The following is a 17,500-nucleotide window of genomic DNA, read 5'->3' as shown; positions in this document are numbered from 1 at the left end:
TAGTTTCATTCTTTCTATTCCAAAATCCAATACCCGGAACTGGTAAATCAAACAATGTAGGCACACGTTGGCACAATTCTGTAAATAAGAGATGTCTCATCCGGTTGAGCTATCACAATCAGTCTTTCTCTTCCTTTCTTAGTAGCAGATCCAACATGAATGTATTAAACCTTAAGCAATCAGGGTTAAGCTAGCTCATTGCCTGAAAGTGGAGCTCGTATTATACACCTTGACCCCCACCTTTTATGAATCCTTCCTCCATATATATTGTTATATAAGATCAGTCCCATAACTTCCTCATTCAGATCGATTCCAGTCGCCGCTACGGTCACATCAATCCGTTATGGCTCGGACCCTCTTAGCAGCTAGATCCTTCGGGAAGCCATAGTAGGGATTACGTTAGTACATTCTTAGGTGAGTAGTGGGTTATATCACCCCTATTTTGTTTTTGACCTTCTTTCTTTTTTAGGCATGGGACCAAACCAAGGTTGATCGAAGTTGAACATTCCTATGGAACTCCCCTTCAGACGACTTCTCTGCGCTTGCCCAGCACCTTTCGTTTTATGGACCAGGACCAATTTCACCTCATACCATGGTCAAGTCATAACTGACTAGATAATGTTCTCTCAAGGACCTGCAAAACTCTCTAATGCGGATGATCAAACGTTGCTTCAGATGTGTACGAGAAGGAAGCGTCTCACATGACTCTTAGATAGAAACCAGCATAGTCTATGAATTAGCATGAACAGTTTATTGAACTTGGTTGCACTCGTAAAGCGAGCGTGAAGAGAGCTGCGAAAGAAGCCCATGGAACGGAGCAGTTATTTTTCCTGACTAGCAAGTGGACAGGCTCAGATGGCGTAGCTGATGTGTCATGCTAGGTATCTTTTATTGGCCGAGTCAGGCAGGATAGTCAAGTAAGAAGATAGACCATAAGCCATCCTTTATCTTTTTTTTTACTTTCTCAGATATTTCATAAAACGAACTCTCTATGGATCCCCACCATAGAAGGGCAACAAGAGCTAATGGACTCAGTTAGGGCAACAGATGATAACGATTCGTCAGGTTCGAACTGACATTATTTATATACTAAGACCTATATTCCATGAAGGAGTCGCGAAACTTCTGTTAGGTTCTTATCTGAGATTCCGTCTATACGGAGCATATGTTGGTTTAGAAATGCTCGGGAATTCATTGATAGTGACTTTTGAAGTTCTAGGTTTTCTAGTCTACTCTTTTTTCTCGATCGAGCCGCTTTCCCTCATTCTACTCGTCCAGCCCTCTTCACGAACTTGTACAATCAATGCCACAAAGATAGCAAACTCGATTATCGAATATATAAGGAAAGGGGCGACGGTTTGGCACCAGATATCCGGGGGTGTGTAAAGAGCAGCTGTTAAAAGCGGAAAAACCATCAAAAAACGACGATTGCTCGTGAAGGTTTCCACAGAAAGACCCCTTGGTTCTGGCAAACAGATCACAATTACAGGTACCTGGGAGCATACCGATGGAATGAACAAAATACGAACAGTTAACATAATATAGTCATAGATCTTAGGTTGTAACTTGATCATGAGCGAATTTGTTGATGTTGCACCCAAGAAGTATGGAAAGTGCCAAACATTGGGAACTACCCGGGGAGGAGTTAGGAGCAGGAACAAGGAGAAGCGAGAACCACTTAAATGGAGGATTCTATTGTATTTCTGCCTTTGTTCCCCATAGCAACTGGGGATCGAAAAGCACCAAATTTGATGACTTATTAAGGGAAAGACGAAGTAAGAGCATGCTATTGAAGACGTTGCAACATATGTCGGGGGGGCCTCCGTTGATTGTGTACAAACAAAATACGAGTCCAAAGGTAGGGTAATAAAGGGTTTAGCTAATGGAGAAATTGACTCTTCCGGGAACTAGTAACGCGTAAACCATGTCAAACCTAGACCGATCAATATCCGAACGGAACAGATTCGAACTTCTCCTACAAAAGTTTCCGGTGCGAAATTCAAAAAAATGAGTAATTCAAAGGAAAAATGAATTTGAGGCATGCGCCGGACTGAAGAGACTGATTCCTTTCTCCGGGACCATTTCTTTGTTTGCGTCAGAGAATCCCGCACCCTGTTTGCAATCAATGCAAATTAACATTGCTCAAGACCCCGAGAAGGCCCTGATAGAAGTGGGACCGTCTCTTCTGAGCTTTGAAGTCCCTTTTCCATTTCCGTAATTCCTTTACGACAAAATCCCCTGCTAATCCCCCAGCACGCAGTTGTCCAACCTGGGTTTTTAGATAGTGGTTGATTGCCCTGGATTCGTAACTACTACCCTCGCCCCCCAACATCTTTTTATTACGTTTCGCTCATTTTGAAGGTTCGTTCTGCTTTCGGTCTTCAAGAAATTCATAATACTTTTGAATTCCCGTTTTTGCGCTGGGTCAAGCGTGTCCCCCTCCAGAAAATCCGTAATGGGATCGTCCTGAGCAGGCGGGGCGTCCTGAGCAGGTGGGGGTCCAGAATCAATTCCAAAGTCCAATGCCAACTTCATGATCAAAATCAACTATCACCTTCTCGGGACTCGACCTGGAACTTCTTTCACTTTAATATGCCTCGTTCAATGAGAAAGCATCTGATCAAAGAGCAGCACTAAAGAAGCACGCTAGACTTCCTACTTTTGGGGTTTTTAAGGTGACTGATGCCTTTCAAAAGTGTGCTTTGGGCCCATCCTTAGTACTTGACGCAGAATGGAGCTAGTTATCCATTTTCAAAAGCGGATTCGGTGGTTCAAGAAGTAGAATTATGCATAGATTGCCGAAAGAAAGACGAATAAAGACGAATGGAAAGGCCTGTGGACATGACCAAAACAAGGGCTAGTAGCACTTTTCTCAGGAATTGCCCTTGCAGACGGAGGACAAAGGGTTTTCATCTCGCGAAGAATCAGCAGTTGTGTTATATATTGACTAAGCTAAATACCATTTTCACTACTTTTGGCCACAGGCGAGATAGAGTTTTTTTCTTGAAATTGAGTTTGGACCGATTACTCATAGAAAATGACTGCAAAGCAAGGCGAAAGCATGGAGAATTCAATACTGACGAGAAGGTATTAGTTAGTGGGTGCAAACGAGCTTTTCGAACCAAGCTAGCGTGTGATTGCGATGAAATACTTTTGGGCGGGGCATTACCGATACTAAGATGAAATTCGAAATGAGAAAGGGCTTCGAGCCTCATGCTTTCCTGTTTTATTTGGTTAGGAAATGGCTCTTTCCTGATCTCTTTTTGAAATAATTCTATCTTTGTTTGCTAAGTATGTCAATTTCTCCTTAGTAACAAGGCCAAAACCGGGGTTTTACAAGTTTTGACTCATTTTTGACCCGATCATCCCGATCGTGCCGCCGTGGAGTCTTATCTTTGTCTGGCTCCGATCTCTGGAAGCGATTAAACTTCTTCTGCGGGTTATTCTTCTACTGCTTATTGTCGGACCCTTCTTTCCTCTTATACGGATTGGGAAAGTATTTCTATTATACGTATATTCTTAAACACATGACACCTTAGGCGCACACTTTATTCGGACAGTGGGGCACGATGCTCTAAAAGAACTTATTGAAAAAAACATAGCGGTAACGGCTGTTTTAGAAAGCACCTCTTCCTTTCCTGAAACTCAAACAACCTACTAGGATACTAAAAGGCCAATCCAGACGAAGAAGATAGCGAGAAAACGACTCCTCAAGCCGAAGTAAGGGCGGGACCATCTTCTTTTCTGACCGTTTGGAGCTGCTCACAAGGCCTAAACCTTCCTGTAATCCCTGGAGCTTCGTCAGAGCCTTTTCCTTCCCCATAGGCCAGAGCTCAGTTTACCTTCGCCACAGCTCTAAAATAAGGAGAATCAGCTCAAGATAAAAGGGCTCGCACTCAATTGATTCGGGTCAACACTTCCTGTATCTGGTTTCGGCTTTATTTTGACTCCTTGTAGGGGCTCATGACAGTCCTGTAGGGGATCCAAAGGCTTTCGAGCAGTAGCGGCAGCGGGGCGGGAGAGTTGGTTATTCAATTGATCCTCTGATGTTGGCCCTTCTGCATCGTCCAGCAAGGCTCGGAAGTCTGAGCTATTAAGGTGCAGTTGACGGATAAGAGGACTTCGATATGTTAAGGGAGAGAGGGGAGAGTCATTCCAGAGTTGGGTGGGAATCATTGATAGAAATTTGGATTTTCCCTGAGGTACGATAGCGTCTGAACTAAAGAAAGGGAATATGGAAAGTGAATGTGGTAAAGGATACCAAGAGTAGGTTCCCTGAATGATTTTTAGGCGTATTTTCTTTGAACAAATAAATCTATAAAGAAAATAGGATGGATCTTCCACCTATGCTATGAGTGAATCTTATCATCACTGGCGAGTGGTATCGTATCACCGTCTTTGTCCTGAAAACATCTGCAGAGCTAAGCCAGTGTAGGCTTTGACACTACTTATATTCGCTAAAAGTATTACACTCGCTTCGCTACACTCTTCTCTTATGCTTCGCGCTTCGCATAGGCTAAATAAGCCGCTCATCCCTGGCGAATCCTACCCACATAGGAATGCGGAACCATCGGGGAAAGGCAAAACATATTCAATCCCAGGAGAGAAGTCACTGGTTCGATAGGACCAGGGAGAGGACCCTGATCACCTTGCCAACAAATTCAAGGCCTTAGGAAAATCATCCTACAATCGACCGTAGGGACTGAGAACGAAGAAGACATAAAAATAAGGTTAGGGGGGATAAAAAGAAAACCTCCTCCCATTCAAAGTCGTCTTCAAGTACCTTTTTGATTCTTTACCGAGTATGGATGGATCAACTATAGGTTCGAGTTTAGCCAAGATACGTACACGGCTAAGTGTATGAAAATCCAAGAGAGAATCATAAAATCTAAAAGCTAGGAAGGAGAAGACTGGGTGATTGAATATGACTTGCTAACAGATCCTACTCTTCCTTAAGCGCTAGTTCTATTCACGATGGTTCAGTTTCGAGAGCAGCTAAAGTAGTTACCTAATAAGATAGATGAATATTCCACGATCTACGATTATAAAAATCTTCTTATAGAAGTCTAGTTCTTTCTTATTTTAGAAAAGGAAGTCTTTCTCTCCTTTCTTGCCGCTACTTACGTTGCGAGCCAATCTTCAAACTGTTACGGAGAAGTCATTTACTAATTAGCTGCTTGAACGTAGAAATATTTCGGCATATCTGCTCTTAGGTTAGTACGAGAACTCGACTCTACTCGTGCTATAGTCGAGGATGTACTTATACTACTCTAAAGAGGGCTCAATTAATGGGGTGCATTTTTCTTAGGGAAATTCTAGGCAAGACCTTGAATCACAGGGTTTGTTCCTGGCAACCCAGCATTCTTTATCTTGGCGTAGATTGGTGTGATGGGACGGATGCCGTGAAAAAGATTTTTTCTTTGACCGGAATCAACAGGTGTGAACCCATCAAGGATGAGTCAAACATAGGGGGAAGGGCCTCCTGGCAATATCCGGCATACTAGTAATCGATTATTTGGCCTTTTGCGATCGAACAACCTATGAACAGTTGTAGCCTACATAATCTACCTACCCAGACCAAGGGAAGAAGGTATCAGATCACTGTAGTTCTAGACCCCTTTTATCAAATAAAGGAAGTGACAACGTTTGCCCAAAGAGGTTGAATCAATAGTAAGAAGATACCACCCAGGCACAGAATCCAAAATAACAATCAGGAATAGGACTAGGAGAATGAGGTCTAATTTACGGAGTCAAGCTGTAATTGGGCTTAGTGCTCCGATTGCGCCTTAGGACTAGGACTGATAGGTAAATGCCCCTTACTCAACCAATGAAGGCGGGTAGGGCTTTTCTTTCTTTTGTTTAGGATTGGCAAGTGGATGGCTGCCTCGGCTTCAAAGCTGTTAGAGAATGCGCTCTTATCACTACAGGGACGCGAGAGAAATTCCTCGAAGGTAGTATTAGAGGGATGGGGCATTACCGGTGTTAGCGACGAAGGGATTGTTTGCAAGAGAAGGTTGCCCTGTTAAGATACGAACAGGGGGCATGCCACGCATAATAGTAAAAAAAGGGTAGAGAAGAGGATTGAGGGACAGAAGGAGCTGGAGGCCAACAAGGAATAGAAGAAGCTGTTCCACTCGTAGCTCTTCTTCTTTTTTTAAAGCTTAACTCACATTTCGGGAGCGGATGCTGCTCGAGCTAAAGATATGCCCCCAACTCTTGAACAGCTCTCACTTGCCTTGGCCGATAGCTTAAATGACCGACTGTTAGGCATGGTTACCAATGATTTCACAGTATATATCTTGTTTGGTGAGCCAACCGGCTTCACCCAAGGATGAAGGTAGTAGAACAAAGAGGAGCGGCATCTTTTCCTGGCCGGAGAGGAATCAAGGTCCATCTCATTAAGGCCAAACATTTAGTCTCGTTCCCGATAACAATAGGGAACATCTGGTCTTGTTTGGTTTTTCTTTCAAGGATTTTTTCTTTCTTGCAATTCTGCGAACTTTGAATGCATCATTTCCTCCATTTCTCGGAACTTATCACGGAATCTAGGCGCACTAGGACTCGGCGGGATTTCTGGTAAATCAAGCTTTCTCAGGGGTGGAAGCCGGCCCCCACTACTCGATGTTATCACTCTGCATGATTCGACAATGGATTTGTCTTCCTCAGTCTCTTCGAACTTTTCCAATCCTGCTATTTTCCCCAAGTCTTCTTGAGTAATATGATCCCTGAGGGTCAATCCTTTCCCTTCCCCCCTTTGCCCTTTCAAATGAAAAAGAACTACCAATGCAAAAAAATGAAATGAAATGAACAATTGCTACTTCTTTATTAAATTACACCGAAAAGAAAGTCTGTAAAAAACAAGAGCCAACCTAAAACTTAACTACCCCTTGCCCTCCCACTGAACCCTTATTTCTATCCAAAAAAAGGAAGAGCGCACCAAAAAATCCAGAAAAAACTCCGCAACTTATGCTCTCATTGCAGCAGCACCTGTTAAAGTGGCGGCAAGAAAGAAAAGACCAAAAAGAAGGTTTTTTAATACCTCTGACGAACCGAACCAAGCAGTCTGATCATCCTTGCCCGTCCCCCTCTTCTGTCAACCGTTGAAAGAGCATAGCCCATGAATGAACCATATCGATCCAAGGTTGCAAGGAAAGAAGAAAGGTAAACCAGACCATAGGAATCTTCTGATGAAGTCAATCAGAGAGGACGGTTAGGTTCTTTGTTGCCTCATCTGCTTAGCTTATAGAATTACATGGTTTATCACGATAGACATTCCAATCAATGGTTGGACGATCGATACCATTGAACTATTCCATTCCACTGCTGAATGACGGAAACGGAAGCTTTTTCTTACTGATGGACTGATCCTGGGAGTTCAGACTGACGGTTAGATGGTTGTTCGCTTGTGTGCTTATTTTCCTTCCCCACCCAAAAACAAGTGTTACAGAATGTTCTTCAATTCAAATAGGTATGATCCCGTCCATCTTTCCAGAGCTAGGCACCTGCTTCAGAATGAGAATCTTTGACAGAGATCGTTCCTTCAGTTTAGCAATCAATTAGATCCATACTGACTTAGGTTGAAGCATGTCTTGCCGTTTCGAGGCTCGATGCTACTCTTGGGAACATTATTGATACATCGACTTTCAAGCATCTCGTAGTTGACCGGTACTGCCATCAACAGTACCAAGATGGAAAGGGACTGCTGAACATGGATAGAACGAGAGTCGAACTTGCATGTCTCTCTTTTCCTGTTAGTTAGGAAAGAAAGCCGATATAAACAGCTCCATATTAGCGAATTGCCTCTGACTACTCTTCCCAGGCTGGTCAAACTATAGGATTCCCATTCACTTAGTAAACTTATTGGACAGACGGGTCAACCACTTGACCGAGGGGAGTAAGGTTCGTCACCACTGTCCCGATAGAAGGTCGAGTTTAAAAACAAACCGAAGACAAAGCAATGAATGAAAGGAAGGACGGCTCGCTTCGCTTTACAACCAGGGCGGGTCTCGCTGCCGGATCAATGCGCAGGACGCACGATCTACAAACAACAATAGAGAGAGCCAACCAAGAACGAAAGAACCTGGAAACAAACCCGCGAGCGAATACCAAACAGAGTAAGAAGGAGGAAGGGCTGAAGGCGGCTTACTAAGCGAGAATGCTCCAAGCAATAACGCATTAGAAGGGAGCTTACTGCTTTGCAACCTAAGCGGTATAGCTAAGCTTACTCATCAAGGGCCGATAGATAGAGCTGCTATTGTTGCTAATGGAGAAAGATTGGAGTGAAGTTTAGTATGCTTTCTAAGATCAGAGGAGGAAAAGAATGAAGGTGTGGGCGGGAAGGAGGAGGCAAGGCCCCCTCAATGTGTATTCAACTACTCATTACGGAACCACCGATTGATCCGATTAGACTTGCTGAATCAACTCCTTGGAATCGGAGGCCTGACTGAGGGTCAATCCAATGGTAACCTCAACCTAGGAATGCCTGTTTCACTTCCTTGACAGAGCCAACTGAGATGCTCTGTCTCGATGTTGACCTAACATGGATTGATTCTAAATTATGAATCAAAAATCCTGATCTCGCAAAGGATCCGCAATAGCTGTGTGTACTCGAGGACTCTTAGGGAAAGAAAAGCACTTTTCTCTCTCAGCAGTTAGACCGGCTATGGGTGGGTTGGTTATATACTGCGCCTTCCTTCTTCGAACCTTTTGGTATGTATTGCCCCCTAACTATAGATCAGATCCACCGGACCAGAAACTCAATTCCGCACTGCTACTGAGTCGTCGGACTTATCCAGCTCAGGGATTCGTGGAATTTCCGTTTTTGAATTGCGTTGGGGGAAATCTACCAAAGCTAGGCAGATAGATAGACTCCTTTCCCGCTGCTAAGGGAGAGCAAGAAACTAAATCAAATGATTGTTTTTTTTCACTAGCGCCCTTTTTTGCGGGTACTAAGAGTCCTCTCACTACCAACCAGCAGACATCATCATCTGGCTGGGTCTTGCCGGTATCAACAATGAGAAAGAAGAACCAAATGGAAACAACAACTAACTATGGCTCTTGGCCCAGACAACGTCCTAGGCGTAGGGGAGATCAAAACAAGAAGTCATGCTTAGACGACGACGCCCGTCCTGGGCTGCAGTAAGTAGATCGAGAGGTCGTTCCGCCCCTTGTCCCCGAAGATGGGTAATATGTTCTCTAAAATGTTGCTCCAACTTTTTTCTAGAGGGCCTAGCTGGCGAGCGATCCCAGTCCGCGGCAGAGAACAAGACAGCAAGCGAGCGTACCTTTGTTCGCTTCTTTTCCACCAAGCACAGAAGTTTAAGGAGAACTATAGGTCGGTGGCTACCTAAGGAAACTCCGATTCGATCCGCCCCCAGCTGGGAGGCATCTACCTCATCCCGATCACAAGGAGAGGTTCACCATGATGGGGGGTTAGATACTTTAATTCTTTGCGTTCCGGAAAGAATGAAATGCATAGGGGACCATCCTTTTTTTTGCGGCATGATCTTTGATTTACGGATTCGTAGGGGGCCGAGGGCCAACCTTAGTTGACTGACAATTACCAAGGCTTGCGAAACAAAGTAGCTCCTTTGAAATGGAATCTTAATTAACTATCAGTGGTGCGAAGCAGCTTAGCCCCGGGGAGCTAAAGGTTATACCTTTGTAAGCGAACTGTGGTTCTTCTATGTAGGGTATTCCTCCTTTACTCTCTTAATTAACGTCGAGCTAAGTGACTTTGTGTAGCATAGTAGAATGAAGGCTACGTACGCACCGACACTCTCTTATCCCTAAGCCTCTTCGCTAACTCGCTCGCCTACAAAAATGAGTCGGCGAGGCTAGGAAAACTCAGCCGCTGACTTTGACTGTACTGTAGTAGACTTTCTAGCCTTTTATTTTAGAACCCTTTCTCATGTTCTTTCATCCATCAAGTAGGCGAGCCGTCAGGTCCTTAGTAGCATTGACAAAGAAGAAGAGCCGGTGAAAAAAAAAAGAAAGCTAGAATTTCCAATAGTGAGACCAGGTTGACAAGCTACCTTTCCTCTTGATATGAGGTGCGAAGAGAAACATCTCTTTTTTATGACTTCCACTTCTCAATCCCGGCCCGGAAAAGTGATCGACCCCTTGATGAATGAAAGAAAGGGTTTATGAGCCCTAGCCCTGTAAGCCCACACCTATGTAGAGTAGATCGTTCAACACCTGCGGCACAAACCCATATTGAACCAATTGGTCCGTATATCATAGGCGACCGAATGGCCGCCCCCCGTCTTACTAGACCAACCTGCTATAATTATTCCATAAACACCTAGCGAAGAATTGGCAAACAAATAAAGTAGCCCTATGTTCGGATCTGACAATACCATAATATAATCAAAAGGTACAACGGCCCAAGCGACTAGACTTAACATAAATGTAGCCACTGGAGCCATTCTAAAAAGGGAGAAATTAGCACTACTTGGTGAAATAGGTTCTTTTAGAATCAATTTCAAACCATCTGCTAGAGGTTGTAACAATCCAAACGATCCCACTACATCAGGACCCTTTCGATGTTGCACAAAAGCCATTACTTTACGTTCAGCTAGCACTAAAAAGGCTACTCCTAGTAGAAGTGGTAGAATTAAACAAAGTATTTCCGCTGGAACAGCTATGTACGTTTTCGATTTTCTATTCACTCATGATCGGGCCTGACCTGGTCGACCCGATCAAACTATTTCACTTATGATCTGGCCTGGTTGACCCAATCATGATATTGAAGGATGGGACCTTTTATCAAAAAACTCTGGATCCCGAGAAGTTTTGAAGATGGTGCTCCTGTTACGTTACTTCGAATGGAATACTCACTTGACTAAGCATAAGCGAAAACGTGGCTGAGAGTAAACAATCCCCTTTCCTAGTGGTTGAGTCATGATGAAATATTGCGAAAGAAAGTGAAATGTCCTATCATCGTCCCAATTTGGGTAATCCACGATGTCTCCATTTTATGTATCCATCTTGACTCGATTTCGGTGTATCGATAGTTCGTTGTATTACACTTTGAACTAACCTAGAGGCCGTGCTTAGGCGAAAATCGATATCAGTGAAGTAATCCCGGAACTCTAGAAATCGTGAAGAATTTATTCCATTTGTTAAATATCGCGAATATAGTGGAAAAAACTCTAGAACATTCCTTTGAATGGAATTGTTCATTGGGTTCGACTTGTTGTTCGACAAAATAGAAAGCTGTCTCTCGTATGTTATTGTAAGGTGATTCATTCATAATATTTCTTATGTGCGGTTTCAAGATGCTAAAAAAGTAGATTTGGTAATCGGCTTTTGAGCTCCATTATGTGGACTTCATCAATTTGTGAATTATGGACTTGGCGGTAGTGGTCAATACTAACTGCACCATCTAAATGCTCCCTGACCAAGTTTGTGTACTCGTCAGGGTTGAGTTGAGGGGGCAGCCCGTGCGCTAATTGGGCTTCGAGGTGGCTATACGCGAAAAAAGCTCGCTTTCTACTGAGGCCTGTTCTGTCCTAAACTGTTCCAGAATGTTATTTGTTTCATAGGAAGATTCCAAAAGCACATTGATGCCGAAAGAATATTCGGAACCGGTGGAGAGGCTATTCTGATTGAAGGCTAGACAAATAGCATGACTGAGGTATGTAAATAAAACCTGTGAAATAGCTATATAATATGATCTAAATAGAGAAGAATACCAAAGATAATGGATTGCAAAATAAGCTTTTTAGCTTTCTTTTTCTTTTGTGCGCGCTTTTCGCCTGCCTTCCCAACCGCGGATAGGCTATGGGGCTTTGCACTTCGTCCCCATTGTGTGAATACCACATCAAGGTGACAGGATTCGAACCTATGGCCCTCTGTACCCAAAACAGATGCGCTGACCAGACTGCGCTACACCTCGTCTCCCCCTCAGAACATATGGATCTACCCGATCCATAAAGAAAAGAACCACCGCTTTTAGGAAATTTTGACAATTCTCTTTCACTTGCATTTTCTTTCATGAAGGCTCGCTCTCATTCTTCTTACATCTTGCCCTTTTTTCTTGAGAATTGTATCTGTGGCACTACTGTTTTGCCAGTCTGTCTGTCCCCAATAATGATTTCTCGCTGACCGCACCCTATAGGGATCATCAAATCGATAGCAATAAGCCCTGTTTGAAGAAGTTCGTATACGGAACGCCTGGAAATTCTACTTGGAGCAGGAGATTCAATTAAGCGAGATTCGGAAGCTACAATTTCGCCTCTCCCATCAATAGGTTTAGCCAGAGCATTTATAACACGACCCAAGTTATATATGCTCACGGGTATCTGAGCAATTCTTCCTGTTGCTTTTACAAAACTTCCCTCTTGATGCTAAACCATAGCTCTAACTGAGTCAAATTCCACAATTTCTAAGAACGATAAGCTTTTTTTCATTTTCCACTGTCAAAGCTTCTCTCAATCCCTCCCTAGTCCTTTCTTTCCTGGGCACATGCTTACCTGGTTGACTGCCCACATTCATTCATTCTTCGTTCTGTTGTGGAATCGAACCACAGAGCTAGCGCAATTGGGATTTAGAGTCCCATGCGTGAAACTAAAGAGGATTTTCAGTCCTCTGCTCTACCAGCCAGAACCTAGAAGGACACTTCACACCCGATTTGACACAGCTAGACTGGAAACACTGCTTGTCAAGAGCACAGACCCCAGTATAGAATACTTTTTTGAGTATGTTGGTAAGGTCCGGTCATCCGGTTCTGTGCTTGCACTTCTGCGTAACTAGGGGTGCAAGTCCAGTACAGCGTACTTTCATAATTGAATCAAAAGCGTTGATACATGAAAAATCTCTATATATGATATTTATGACACAGAATGTTGTTCTTTCAACATGATTCCTCAACAATTTTTTCATTGTAGCTGACTCTCCGTTCTCTCCGTTCCACTCTGGTTTTCTACTAATAATTACCATGATGAATTTCTCTTACTGCTTGGTTCCGCATTGGATTTTGGAAACTTTTGTTTAGAAAGTGGTGTCACGACCGTGGGGATCAAATGGATGGTTCAGGAAAGTCTAGTGAAGCGGCACGGTCTAATCATATAGATGACCATAGTGGTATGGTTCCATAGAAAACTACTGGAGGCCATTACCGCCACCGAAATGGTTTCCATGCTCTGTTGGATGATTTGACGATATCATAGTATCAAGCTAGAACGGTTTCAATTTGTAGGACGGGAAAGAAACCTCATCCTTTGGTGCACACTAACCGATGAAGCTCAACCCTCTCTCGAACTGAGCTATTTCCGCTTTTTCGAACAAAAAGTTCGAGTAGTTCATCGAAAAAACGGTCAAGCTTTCTTCCATCCTTCCTAGCTCCTCGAGCTTGCACCCGCTCGACGCCTTTTTCATTGATCGTTCTGAGGTGGATTCGAACCACTCTCTCCGTTTGGATTTCGAGTCCAAAAGGCCCGGCGAAAGAGGATTTTCAGTCCTATGCCCGCTGCCAGCCAGAACGGGATTTTTCCACTTCACACCCACACAATCGGGATTTGATGAAATAGCTACGTTTCTTATTATTTGATTCGGATACTGTCAATCTACTATCCATCTTTCTCTTTAGTTTTCTCCTTTCTTTCTCCTCAACCTATCTCCTTTGGATGGACTTACGAAATAATAATATCTAATCTCCCCATCGCGGTTAGGATCCCGTGAACCAGGAGCGCCAGCACCGGTTCCTCGATCTTCCTACTGGAGGCATGGTCATGGCTTTCATTCATTCATTTCATTCTTTGTTCTGTTGTGGAATCGAACCACTCAAAGGATTTAGAGTCCTTTTACCAACCAGTCAGAACCAATATTTCTCTGTTATATTCTGTTTTTTCTTTGTTAGCTAGCACAATTTGGATTTTGAGTCCAATGTGCTAACGCTTTCTTTAGTTTTCTTGCTTGATTTTTATACGATTTTTTGAGCAACTAACGCGAAAGCCGTTGCGCGTTAGCGCATCCGTTTTCTTGCTCTTTCTCCGGGCTTTGACCATGTCTCCCGAACAATTTCAGTACATATGGCGCAAGACGATTCCACATATATATCGAGGTCGGAATGGGATCGGGTGTTTTCACGTCTCACCGTAGTGCCTGGTTTGTCTTGATTGGTGATTGATAAACAAGAAGGAAAATGGAAAAGTAGAAAATCTACATGTTTATACCGTTGAGGTCCTTACTTTAGTCAAGTAGGCGAGGGCATTTCCATCGCGAAGGATTCAATCCAGCCACAGGTTCCCCTACGGCTACCTTGTTACGACTTCACCCCAGTCGAAGACCCCACCATGGTATGCGCCAATAAGACCACCAAAGGCCTTTGTGGCACTAGTGGTACACAGAAGTCATGGGTGATCATTGGTCCGATGCTTCGGGCGAAACAAATTCCCAGGGTGTGACGGGCGGTGTGTACAGGGCCCGGGTACATATTCACCGTGGCATGCTGATCCGCGATTACTAGCGATTTCAACTTCTTGTTCCCGAGTTGCAGAGAACAATCCGAACTGAGGCAATCTTTCTGGATTCGCTCCGCCTTACAGCCTTGCTTCCCATTGTTCGAATGAAACCACCAGACCATTGTTCACATGATCTGGTCCTACCTTTTGTCTACGCTATTTTTTTGTCCCTTCTCAGCTGCTGTCCTTACTACGGATAAATTGGAACACATTGATTCCGTTCGTTCCTGCCCTTCGCTTCAGGCCATAGTGCTTCTGAATTATTTCTATACCCCTTTGATGATGCAGCCTCTGACTCTCGTGGGTAAACTCCTACTTGATTAGTGAGAACTTCTCTGTCTCAACTCGTGGACCTATCCATCTTCTTCTTTTTAAGAGATAGGGGTTTGCTATTCTCACGGATTGCTCATATTTATTTACCCCATTGAATAGTTTTTGCCTTGTTTCAGCCCTTCCTTCATCTGAACCTTCCAAGTACTAATCTATCTTTATGGGGAAGACCCTTCATCTGACCTCCGGGCTACCCTGTCAATTGTAAAAAGTAGTTGAGTCGTGTCTCGCAGGAGCAAAAAGAGTGAAATGAGGACGTAAGCCCCCTAGGTCTTCCTCTTCCTTCTAAACTAATTGCTTTCGCTTGACTCTTCTAGTAAAAAAGTATATTGAGTGGTTGAAGGAAAGCGAAAAGGAATGGCTTTTTCATGTACCAGATCTGGTGAGCCAGACATCAAGGAAAAATGGACATACAATCAAAGAGTAAGGAGCAGTTATTTGCAATGACGGGTGGATTGGTCAGAGCTGCAAGGAGAGACTCGGTTATGGCGCGATAAAGAGCTTGCTTCAATGCTCGGATTCAGGTAGAAAGTAAGAGCAGTAGCATATTCATAGGAGAGCTTTGTACTGTAAATTAGTAGTCCCGGTAGTTGGAAAAAATCTCTGAATACAGATTCAAAGCATCAAGATAGGTAGTCCTATCATTAGTTGGCCAGTCATAGCAATTTAAGTAGAAAGCTTGCTTCGGGATCAGATCATTCAACTAAAGCTGTCAGGCTGGGTAGGCTTTGAGGAACATTGGGGGTTCCTTATGTTGTGACTGAGCAGATATGTCTATTGTGCCCGGCAAAAACAGATTTGCAAGGAGTTTGCCAAAGGCTTTCTCATTCGGAAAAAAACAATTTCAAGTATATTTCCCTTCTCCATTCTCTGCTCGGATGATTGCCGCTTGTGTGAATTTCATTGCTGTGGGTCCCGTGTGTGCTCGAATAAGATTGTTTTAGGATTCTATTTAGTTGAATTTCTTGACTCCGCGGTGCTTGTTATCGAGTTTATGGTGCCGCCGACCATCCAAAAAGTCAAGATGGCGTCGACATTTACTTATTGTGCTCTCTTCTAATAGTGGTCCCTTGGTATTCAGGTTGTAAAATCCTGATAGGAAAGTCGACTGTTATACCTTGTTTTTGTAATGGCCTATCTTCTTTAAAAAGCCGAAAGATAAGGATTTCGCAAAACTTTTGCGTTCCTTTTTCTTTGAAAAGAAAACCTTAACATTTTTGGGCGGCTGTTACCATTTCCATTTCCTGAACCTAAACCTAACTAATACTTAGTTGTTTCCATTTCCTCATCTGGTGATAGATCCTCATCTTCTTCTAGCTCAAATCCCTTTTTCATATCCAGGGCAGGCTTTAGGTACGCTTTAGTTTGAAATCATTAAAGATATGCTCGACCTCATTTATGTCCATGGTATCATCATACGTACCTTCTACTATCAACCAGATGAGATAGGGCTTTGAAAGGTCAGAGTCAGTCTCCTCTTTTTCTTTTAGGTCGTTTAGCAGTTCCCCAACCAGCTTTCTCCCCGAGAAAGCCTTCTTGAGATTCAAAGAAAAAGGTTTGAAGGATGATCTCTGGGATCAGTGATAGTACGGAACCAGCAAAGGGAGGCTGAAAAGCCGTAGTGCTAACGCACGCCCTGTAGTTTTGAAGCTAAAAAGACAGCAGCGAGCTCCGCGTCGAAAAGCGAAGCGAGCCGCGCTAGCGCGCTACTCTTCCTTTATGAGCGAGACTCTATCCAGATCTACTGATCTAAGAACTCCGCGAGTGAACTGAGCGAGCCATGAGGCGCCTATCAGCAAGGCTTGGAAAAGCCTTAAGTTTAGGCTCCCTTCCTTCACTGAACTGATTCACCCGGGTCCAAACCTGCTGAGCTAGCTAATTTTTCCTTTATGAGATCTCGGCTCTTTGGAATGATTGGAGAGAGCCCCGCCTCCTCTTGGTTGGTGCCGGGCCCGAGAGTGATGGGACTACTTCCTTAAAGAGCCTTTCGTTCGGGCCGACAGGAGGGGCCCTGATCTATCAATTGAGGGAGCAAAAAACAGGCTTTGCTCCCCCTTTTTTAAATGAAGAAAGAAAGAAGGGTCGAAGTTTAGACCGCTCACAGTAGTTCTACCCATAGAAAAGATAATGAAAGAGGTGATCAGAATGGTACCCGAATCCATTTACGATCTCGAGTTTCAAGACACATCGCACTTCCGCTCGGGTCGAGGCTGCCACTCGGCCCTCAGACGGATTAAAGAAGAGTGGGGAACCTCTCGCTGGTTTTTGGAATTCGACATCAGGAAGTGTTTTCACACCATCGACCGACATCGATTCATCTCAATCTTGAAGGAAGAGATCGACGATTCCAAGTTCTTTTACCCCACTCAGAAAAAGTTTTCCGCCGGACGACTCGTAGGGGGTGAGAAGGGCCCTGACTCCATCCCAAACAGTGTACTACTATTGGCCCTACCAGGCAATATCTACCTACACAAGCTCGATCAGGAGATAGGGAGGATCCGGCAGAAGCACGAAATTCCTCTTGTAGTGAAAATAAGATCGGTTCTATTAAGAATAGGTCGTCGTATTGATGACCAAGAAAAGTATGGAAAAGAAGAAAGCTTCAACGCTCCCCAAGACAACAGAGCCCTCATAGTGGGGAGGGTAAAGAGCATCCAACGCAAAGCGACCTTTCATTCCCTTGTTTCATCATGGCACCCCCCCCC

General features: G+C 43.9%; 1 protein-coding gene, 1 long non-coding RNA gene, 1 other non-coding gene and 1 pseudogene across 3 annotated transcripts in view; 2 read left to right on the top strand and 2 right to left on the bottom strand.

The window, feature by feature from the left end:
• LOC123152092 (uncharacterized) overlaps window positions 1-6,937 on the top strand; it is a 16,148-nt gene extending 9,211 nt beyond the window's left edge. The window contains exon 3 of the long non-coding RNA XR_006476025.1: window positions 6,927-6,937. This is a non-coding gene — a long non-coding RNA (uncharacterized lncRNA). The remainder of the gene's footprint in view (window positions 1-6,926) is intronic.
• Window positions 6,938-8,662: 1,725 nt separating this feature from the next.
• On the top strand, window positions 8,663-9,425 carry LOC123152960 (uncharacterized; annotated as a pseudogene).
• Window positions 9,426-10,190: 765 nt separating this feature from the next.
• On the bottom strand, window positions 10,191-10,798 carry LOC123152959 (NADH-ubiquinone oxidoreductase chain 1-like). The gene has a single exon (XM_044572312.1). It carries the CDS (start codon window positions 10,560-10,562, stop codon window positions 10,191-10,193), a length of 372 nt encoding a protein of 123 aa, XP_044428247.1. The 5' UTR covers window positions 10,563-10,798.
• A 1,026-nt stretch (window positions 10,799-11,824) lies between these two features.
• TRNAP-UGG (transfer RNA proline (anticodon UGG)) lies at window positions 11,825-11,899 on the bottom strand. Its single transcript has one exon. It is a non-coding gene; the product is annotated as a tRNA-Pro (tRNA).
• Between the last annotated feature and the right edge of the window lie 5,601 nt (window positions 11,900-17,500).

Source organism: Triticum aestivum, chromosome 7A (assembly GCF_018294505.1).
Source record: "Triticum aestivum cultivar Chinese Spring chromosome 7A, IWGSC CS RefSeq v2.1, whole genome shotgun sequence".
Taxonomy (NCBI): domain Eukaryota; kingdom Viridiplantae; phylum Streptophyta; class Magnoliopsida; order Poales; family Poaceae; genus Triticum; species Triticum aestivum.
This window is presented reverse-complemented; position numbering and strand designations above follow the sequence as displayed.

Bases quoted from the DNA above. Each gene is read 5' to 3' on its own strand.
- LOC123152959 (XM_044572312.1), bottom strand. From the start codon at position 10,562: ATGGCTTTTGTGCAACATCGAAAGGGTCCTGATGTAGTGGGATCGTTT.